The 9,649-nt window shown below is 45.1% G+C and overlaps 1 protein-coding gene across 1 annotated transcript in view; it reads left to right on the top strand.

The window, feature by feature from the left end:
* The first annotated feature begins 1,966 nt into the window (after window positions 1-1,966).
* Window positions 1,967-9,649, top strand: part of ABHD17C (abhydrolase domain containing 17C, depalmitoylase) — a 28,862-nt gene continuing 21,179 nt past the window's right edge. The window contains exon 1 of the mRNA XM_064668959.1: window positions 1,967-2,935. Within this exon, the coding sequence (XP_064525029.1) occupies window positions 2,403-2,935 (533 nt within the window). The 5' untranslated portion in view covers window positions 1,967-2,402. The remainder of the gene's footprint in view (window positions 2,936-9,649) is intronic.

Here is a 9,649-nt window from a genome sequence, read left to right as displayed (position 1 = left end):
CCCAAGGAATTTCACAGGGTTCCTCATTTATCTATTCTGTATTTTCTTTATCCAGAGTTTTCTGTTGCATTCTGTGGAGTAGGAGTCCCTTTCCTCATTTCATAAGGTGTTCGAACAGCCTGTACGTGGGGTGTGTTGGCTGTCTCCGCCACCTGAAGGCACCCAGCATCAGTAGGTGGGACACGTTTCATTACCCTGCCTGATCTCTCACCCTCTCACCCTCCCAGCAGGACATGCCTGGAACACATGTAATTAACTGTCCTCTAGAGAACAGTCTGTCCATGCCAGAGGCCACACGTTCAAGCTGGTTGGAGATACACATTTCTCCCTTTCATTTTCTCCCTTAACAGTCAGTGTAGACACAATTACTGCTGGCTGAATTTAGCATTTCTAAAATTCCCATTGTTAGCAAAACTAAAGATTGATGTGGATGGAAGCTGGTCTCATTTTTGATGTTCCAAAGGCAAAGGAATATCACACATGACCAACCCTTTTGTAGGTTTTGAACGGACTTTTCCTAGAGTTGGCAAATATTAGCACTGGAAGAGAAGTTCATCTCAGGCTTGTCACTAATGAAATGACCTCAGTTCTTGATTTTTTGAAACTTTGTTCCTCGTAGGTAGCAAGTCGGGTAATGGACACATATTAGGAGAGCACCATGAATGCCATGCTTCAAGTCAGGGCACTGCTTGGATGTACATGAATTTCACAGTAAGAGGACCTGCACAGGTATAATCTTCCCCATATTTTCACTTGGGCTACTTTAAGTGTTGTGTTTTGTTTTTTTTTTTCATCAAGCACAGAGTGCTCGATAATTAATTTAAGGCTACTGTTATAAGGTATGTTACCAACAGAATGTGACACATAAATGTGTCATTTGCCCACAATCTTTTGCGTTCTGCCCTTAGCATTGGTGAATGCAGACACAATACCATGACCACTGATCCATGGGGTCTGCCATATGTCCAAAGTGATTAGCTAATTTATTCAATGAATTATTTGGGATACGGGTTATTACCCTGATTTTCTAAAGAAATGAGGCTTCTGCCATTGCACCACTTTTAGTTTTCCGTGGTACCTCTTGAAACCACTGGCCAGTTTCACCCAAATCTAACACATCCTTTACACCTTTTGAGCCTGGGACCCAGGGAGCGGAGCCCTGGGCACTGCGGAGGGGCAGCTCCACTGGCATTTCTGCACCACGTGGACAATTCTCTAGGAGCGCTGCTCAAGGCCCTGGGGTTGCCCCTCGCACGGGGCACACCCTGGCCCGCTCTGAGGGCTGACGCTGCCCCAGGTGTGACCGCTCAGGGTGACCCGGCCGGGGAGCAGCGCCCGGGACTCCTCAGGGTGCGGGAGCTCAGGGGCGACCCCGGCGCGTCCCCTCAGAGCCCCCTCGGGCGGCGCGAAATGGCCCCGGCGCCTCCCGCCCCTCGCCCCCGGCCCCGCCGCGCACGCGCGAGGGTGGGCGGCCGGCGGAGAGAGGGGGGGTCCCTTAAAGGGCCCGGCGGCTCCTCCCGCGTCCCGGCCGGCGCTGCGGGACCCGCCGCCCGCACCTCCCGCACCTCCCGGCGCCCCGCCCAGGGGGCGGCACTGCGGGCACGGCCGGGCGCTGCCCCGCGCCCGCCCCGGCACCTGCGGCGGCGCCGCTCCGCGCCCGTAACCCGGAAGCGCTGCGGCGGCGCGGAGGGGGAGCCGGGACATGGCCGCTGCCCGCTCCTGCCTGCGCGCCGCAGCCGGCATGGCCCTGCCCGCCGCCGCGCGCGGCTGAGCCTCCGCCTCGCCTTCCCCTTCCCTTCGACCCTCCGCATCTTCCACAGCCTCCTTCTTCTCCTCCTCCCTGCCGGGGCCGGGCCGGGGGCGGTGGCGCTGCGGGGGCCCCTCGCTGCCGTGCGGGGCGTCCCGGGGGCCGGGGCGGAGCGGGCGGAGCCGCGCGGTGTGCGGGGGGTGAGGAAGGTGCTTCCCGGGTTCCTGCATGTTCCCTGCGGGGGGTCGGCCCCGGTGCTGGAGCGCCGAGCTGAGCCGTGGGGTCGGGGCATTCATTTTGTAAATGTGTACGTGTGGCTCATGTTCCGTGAGGGGGGTCTAGAGAGTTGCGCTTGCTGTAGCGTTAGTTGCGGGGGGCTTTAAGGGCTGGTTGTAGTCCATCTGTGTTTCGTGAGGTTGGTTGTGTTTGTTTTTTTTTTTGGTTTGTATAAGCAGTTTTGAGGCTTTGAAGAGCTGCACTGCTGCTGCCGAACTGTAGTTCCTCCAAGGTTGCCATTGTTTGCGTTCTGGGAGGGCAGCCGGTGTCCTCGCAGGGAAGGCGGCAGGTTGCGTTTGGAGGAGGGCTCTGGGGCCGGTTCCGTGTGCTTGTGACTTCTTTTCCAGGATAGGTTTAGCTCTCCTCCGCGGCGTCTCTGATGCCAGAACAAGGCCCCAGAATGAACGGTTTCTCTCTGGGCGAGCTGTGCTGGCTGTTCTGCTGCCCGCCGTGCCCCAGCCGCATCGCTGCCAAGCTGGCCTTCCTGCCCCCGGAGCCCACCTACACCGTGCTGCAGCCCGAGCAGCAGCAGGAGGCCGGGGCGGCGGCCGGGGCGGGCACCCCCACGGGCTCGGGCACCTGCAGTCTGCACCTGAGCGAACGGGCGGACTGGCAGTATTCCCAGCGGGAACTGGATGCCGTGGAAGTGTTCTTCTCCCGCACGGCCCGGGATAACAGGCTGGGCTGCATGTTCGTGCGCTGTGCCCCCACCGGCCGGTACACGCTGCTCTTCTCGCACGGCAATGCTGTGGACCTGGGCCAGATGTGCAGCTTCTACATCGGCCTTGGCTCCCGCATCAACTGCAACGTCTTCTCCTATGACTACTCCGGCTACGGGGTGAGCACTGGCAAGCCCTCCGAGAAAAACCTGTATGCAGACATTGATGCAGCCTGGCAGGCCCTCAGGACAAGGTAAATGGATGTTGGGGACAAGGTATTTCTGTATCTCCCTTTAATCCTAATAAGTCTGGTGTCTGCACAGTTAACCTGCTGAGAGGAGGGGAAGGGTTTGTAGGTGGTTTGAGTTACTTCGATGGCCTCACCACATGTTCCATCCTCACCACAGCTACAATGCGATTTGCTGGATGGCTTCATTTGCTAAAATGATGGACAAACCTTCATCCTTGGATGTTTTCTAGATTTAGGGAATTATTCATCTCTATTATGTGTTAGCCATTGCTTCACCATGGAAGATCTCCATCTTGAGTAGGACATATTGCACTGTTTGCAGTTTGAGCTTGCAGGCTGCCCAAACCCTTTTGTTCAAGACTTGCCCACCACTGTCCAAGGTTAGAGGTAACCCAGGTGAGCCAAAGCTCTGACTGAATTTGGCCGTAACCTGGGCTAGTGCTTACCAAGAAACTGCTGGTGTTCTGCGATGTGTTTGGTGTTTCAGGTGCGACACAGATGTCTTTCTCTTTTGGCAACCAAACAGCTGTTATCCAATGGGTAGGGTCGCTAGGTGGAAGGAAAAAGTGTTGACAGTTGGAAGTGGAGCTGGGGATTCTGCCAGGAGATGCCAAAGTATGTGGCGTCCAGAGGGATAGAGCAGCAGCGAGAAGGCCCTGGCAAGGCAGCCTGGCCAGTGGAAACAGTGAGCCCCTTGGCTTCTAGAAAATCCTGAGTAGAGCTGCTGCCTCTGGCTCCGAGCTACAACTGATTGCCCTCTCTGGGCCTCCTGCTTCTTCTGTCCACAGAAACCATGAGCTCCTTTTGCTGTTGCATAAGTGGTTCTTAAAGTATGACCTCGCAGAACATGTCCTGAGAGAGAGAGCTTTAAAAAGCTTAAATTGTTGCAGTAGGCCAAGAGAAAAGAACGATGAACTTTTTCAGTGCTTGGCTCTGGCGTTGCGTGGACGAACTTGGCTTGCGTGAAATGCGTATTAATGTCTATCTTAGGGATACGTGCCAGCCTCAGAAATAGTGACAGGAGTTGTTACTAATTTAGATAATTGGCTTTGCAAGAATCCGGGGATTGGTTAGTCGTGGAGTCCAAGCACCTTTTGACATTGCTCTGCCCAAGTCAGGCTAAGAGCAGGGGGGAGAAAGGTGTAGGGGGAAGTTACCCTTTTATAGCATATGTTCTGTCTGTTTGGTGAGCAAACCAGATTCTGGGCTCATTTTCCAGGACTTTCAAATTTATTTTTTTTCCTTGAGTATAAATAATATGGTTTTATGTAAAGAAGTAATTTTGATATGCTGTATGCAGACGAAGTTATTAAAGGCCACTGCTACACATATGGATTATATAAATAAGGTTTAAGGGAGGAAAAGTGCTGTGTCTAAGTCAAGCCTGGTTAATGTTTGTCCTTCAGTTGCTGTGCTTTCTCTCTGTTTCACTTGATGTTTAGTTGATGATATTTTTTTATTTAAACCTTCTACAGCTCTGAAAAAGTGCTTTCACATCTGCCTGGAAGTGTTTCTTCTGTGCTGATAGGCATTTAGTATGTGTTTAAATTCTACGTAGATCCAGAAACAAGGAGTTCCTTCCCTGGAGTCCTTCAAGAAGCTTAACCCAGTAGGTGATGCCAACATATGCACAGCTTGTTAGGAGAGGATCTGGCCTCTACGAAAGCGTGACTGGACAAGTTTATAGTTTTATATTAGTGTCGTTTCTGTGGTTTGTACAAGGTCTAGGCTCTGCTTTCCTCCTGAAATTGAGGGGTTGAAATTTGCCAACTTGTGATGTTTGTTAATCCCACATTTTAGTGCTACCTTGAGAGTACTGTTAGAGTAGTTGTGTTATCACTGGTTAGATTTTTAGGAGCCGAAAAGCCATTGGAATTGGCTGCCCAGGGAAATGGTGGCATCACCACCCCTGGAAGTGTTCAAAAGGCGTGTGGATGTGGCACTTGAGGATGTGGTTTAGTGCTGAACATGGTGGTGCTGGGTTAATGGTTGGACTTGATGATCTTGGTGGTCTTTTCCAACCTTAACAATTGTATGATTACAGTATTTTAGGTGCCCAGTAAAGAAATTGGTTACTGTAAAATGTAAGTTTAAATAGGAAGTTAATTGATTCTCTTAACAGATGACTGTCTTCGTAACAGGTATGAGCTGAAACCTTAGTCTTTCTGCTGACAAACTCTCAAAGGAGTAGTGTGAACCTTATAGGACTGATTATTTCTTAGTCCTTTTAATAAGTCCAAGTGGCTCACAATTAAGTGAAATGTTCTGCAGTAAAAATACAAGTCTGCCTGTTGAGGTAAAATGTCATGTTATACCATTCCTGCAGCAGCAGTTCGTTGGTAGCTCCAGGAGTTTGTGTGTGCTTTCATTCTTAATGCAAATTCCTAACGTTTGGCCTCTAGTCATATGGTAGTGAACTGTAATGTGAAGTTAAAAGTGAGGTCTTAAAATAGAGGTTCACTGTGCCATCAAAAGCATTTAGTCATCTGTGCTAAGTTCCGTGGGAAGCTGTTGCTCTTGTGAATCCACCAGACGTTCCACCTGGCAGCAGAAAGGAATCATTAAAATGTTGGAAGTCTGAGACTGGTTTTTTTTTCCTTTTAAATTGTGCCTCTGAAGTACCACTGATACTTAGCAACTATTAATTTATCAGTGTATTTTGAAAGTTGCCTCGAGTAAGGTGGCAATTAACCCTACACTTGGAGAAGGCAGATTGCTGTCAAATTTTAGAAATGATGGTGAGCTGACTGGGGTTTGCCAACATGGCTGCACATTTTGACTGTATTTTTTCAAGGTATTGAAATGAGGATCTTTCTATCACATACACATTTAGGAATTAAACCTTACATAATGAATGACTTTAAAACTGTCTTGTAAACAGTGGATGAAAAAATAAAATCATCAAGTTTTTTTGTTCAGTTTCAGTTATCAGCCCGTCTTTGCAAAATCAGTCTCAATTGTTCTCCATTTTTTCAGTCTTTGTAAAGGAAACTTATTTGCCTTAATTTAATGGAATTTAGTATCTCTCCTTATGAATAAAGTATACTCTCAAATGATAATTTTACTAATTATTCATTCTGAATGTGAACTGCCAGCCCAGTAGAGATGTTGACATACAATTTTATTCCCTTTAAATGAGGTTTTATAGATTTTTTCTTCAGAGGTCGTAACTGTACCATTGGTTATTCTTGTTCTGATATCAAGTATTAATCAGTAACTAATTTGGGCTTTTATATATATTTTTTTTCCACTTGATTAACAAATTTCCATCTGGTATCTCGGTGTTACTCAAAAAGAGTTTTCTGTCTTATTGCTACAGATGACATTTTTTTGAAGTGTTTTATTTTAGGCAGGTTGGTTTATTTCTGTTCTGTTTGTTTCAAAACCAGAACCAGAATGAGGAGAAGGTTTATTGGACTCTGTCTTCTCTCATGTTCCATGTGGTTTTAAGTTCCTGCTTTTTATTCAGATGTGACTCTTATCCTGATATCTGGTTGTGTTAGTATAACATCTGCACAGAATGCCTTGATTGTCCTCGTCCTCCCCCCTTTCCTGAATACCACATGGGAAGGTTGAACTTTCTAACACTTTTACATTAAGACAATGTACAGTCCTCAAAAACAGGATACACACGTAGGGTTTGGGCACAGTGCTTAAGCACAAAACCAGTACTGCTTTGTTGACTGCATACTATTTATATTCAAATCAATTTGTATGTTCCCTAAAAATTTGGAGAAGATTGGTGAAATCTTTTAAAATCCCAGTCAAATGAAAGAAGGCACTGCTGCCCCACTCCCCGTACTTCTGGAGTACAGTATCAGAGGAGAACCTGCTAGTCCATCTTTTGTATCCTGAAAGGAGGGGAAGAAAATGTAATTAATAAATAGCTTAGAAGAGCAGTTTTTGTTGCATTTAACAAAATACAGCTTAACGTGTTTTTCATGGTGCACCATACAAACTAGGATTTTTTTTAAGCTTTTGATAAGTGATGAATGTTATTGTAATGTTTGAATCCTTCCTTCTCAAAACATGCACATTTGAATTTGTCTCTCAGTCCATAGGAGAGCATTGGTTCGCTTCCATTTTTCCTTATCCTTCTTGGTAAATACAGCATGAATTGTGAAATGGTTAGGAAAATCCAAGGGCTTTTGATCATTGGGTAGCAGATAGATTAGAAAGCTTAAATAGTTTTTTTTTTAAACTATTTTCCCAAATTTAATGTTATAAATAATCCACCCCAAGCCTTTTGTTATAGAGAGATTTTATTATTTGTGTTGCAGATTATCAGCAGATTATTGCTGTTTCCTTTGCAGGAGTTGGTGGAGAAGTCTTATTGTATTCATTTGAGTAAAATCAGGAAATACACTTAATTGGATTAGACTAGAGTAATAACTAATCTTCTGAGGTTGTGTCAGTTTAGTTTGTCTCCATGCTGATGTGATGAAGTGGTTACAGCTTTCCAGGTGAATAATGGCTTCAGTGTTGTTTTTTTTTACCTTGATGAATCAAAATAGTTAATTTCTAGTTTAATTTTCTTTACCACAGAATCTTCTTTCACTAGCACTGTATTTCTGTGCATGATCTAATCTGAGTTCTTTAGATTGAATACTTAAAGGTTTTATAAAAGGTTACCAACTAAATTCCTGACATGACCAAAGGCAGTGCTTGGCGGAGTCACGACAAACAGTCCTGGAGTAATGGGGTTTCCTTTGCTCATGGACCATCATCTGGTACATTTTTCTGTCACTGACTTTAATAGGATATTTCCCACCATTGGTAATGTTGTTACAGCGTTTCCAAAGCATTGTTCAAAGATACTGTTCTCTAAAACTTAACTTATTCTACCTGCTATGGTCAAAATTTAAAAAAAAACTGCACGTAACTTTATTCAAAAATAGAAGCACACAGAATCCTCTCCTCTTGCCTATGCAATGAGCACAGATTAATTCAGATGATGAGCGTCCCAGGGACAAATACTAACAACTGTTTAAAACAGGTGCTCTGATGTTCAAAGTTATTCAAAATGTTTACTGGGCTTTGGTGTTATGTTAGCTCTTCCCTGAAGTAAAAGTAGTTTTGTTAAATATTTCCCTATTTCTGTCAGGACTGCAAGATCAAAGCTTGTTTAAAAAGAAAAAAAAAAAAAAGGAAATTTTTCACTATCAAGAACATTTTGCAACTGGTATTATTTGGGAAGAAAAATGAGCTGCCAAGGAGCCTTTGGCTAACAGTACATCTTATCCTGAGTGTAGATAGTCCTGAAATTCAACTGCCTGAACTGGAGATGTTGGTTTACCCTGATGTACATGGGTTGTAGGACCTGGTTCTCAACACAATCAGAGCATTGAGCATAAGGATTTCTAGAGGAACATGTTGTTAAGTCCTGCATGCTGAAGTAACTGAAGGTTTCTGTCTGCTTTTTAGCACTAAATTGCACAAAGTGCACGAGAAGGCTTGCCTTTCTCACTGGGTGGAGAAGTGTCACCTTTTGGGACTGAGCTGATGGTTGCTATGCTGTGGCTGTTTGACCTGTGCATGTTGCTGGTAGCTGTTAGATTTGTTCAGATTGGTCTTGACAGAGTGTGAGCTGGACTGTGTAAACTTCAGTGGCTTTGCTCTGAAGCCTGGATCAGTCTCCAGTCCATCACAACCTCAAAACCAAAAAATCCCTCCAAAATTCAACCTTTACCCTACATTACTCTGCTACCTTGGAGCGTTTCTAAGTGCTGGGCTAAACTTACACTAGCTCATTACTTGTGAGCATAAGTAAAAAGAACAAAAAGAAAAAAATTAGCAGTGCTATCCAGGATTGTAGATACCTGTGGGTATAGATAGATGGAGACCATTTCAAGCTATGAAAGTGGGTTTATCTGCCAGCAACTGCCTTTGTGGGGAAAACTGACACTTATTCAACAAATGAATATTTCTGTTTCCATATTGAGTGAAGAAAAGGGGTTCTCTTCAGTTTTCTGGGGATTTTTTTGGTCCTGTGATGGTTCCTCATGTGGAGATAGACTAGTAGAAGGGATAGTACCAAGCAGTTAGCTGTTTGGAGTCCAACTGGAACATAGGTCTGAATTTCCTATTTCCTTTTAATATGATGTTCCTGGTGGAGAGGCCAATGTGATGATAGTAACTTTTAAACTGTGTCTCAAAACTGCTTTTAAGCAAAATATTGAGAAATTAGTTCTGCAGTTGCATTCTCTGTTGGCTGTAAGGCCAACAGTCTCAAAATTATGCAGCACTAGTAAAGAAAGTGAGCAAATAACATAGCCTTTTTTTTCTTAAAGCTAATAATAAATAGAATGAATAACTAACACTCCTTTCTGCCCTCCCTCACAAATATAAATCAATTAGAAGGCTGCATTGGAAGCAGTTGAAATGAGTCATAAAATAAGGTACAAATGTGTTGTACCTAACATGCTTGTGCACATACAGGCTTGCTTTTGTCAACTAGCCCCTGAAAAGGTCAGAAATGCTTCCCTGTTGATTAGGAGACAGCTTCAGTTGCCACTGAACTTGAGAGAAATTGCAGGCACTTACCTGTGGGCAAGATGAGGGGTTCCTTGTGTTTTCTGGAATCTGGGAAAAGCGCATCTTTTTACAATTTTTGAATGCTAGTGGCTCTTCAATGTCTGAAGTTAATTAAGAGTTCTTTTTTGTGTAACTCTACAAAATTGGGTTTGTATGGGCTAAAATCCAAACCAAACCAAGCCA

Source organism: Pseudopipra pipra, chromosome 12, assembly GCF_036250125.1.
Source record: "Pseudopipra pipra isolate bDixPip1 chromosome 12, bDixPip1.hap1, whole genome shotgun sequence".
Taxonomy (NCBI): Eukaryota; Metazoa; Chordata; class Aves; order Passeriformes; family Pipridae; genus Pseudopipra; species Pseudopipra pipra.
This window is presented reverse-complemented; position numbering and strand designations above follow the sequence as displayed.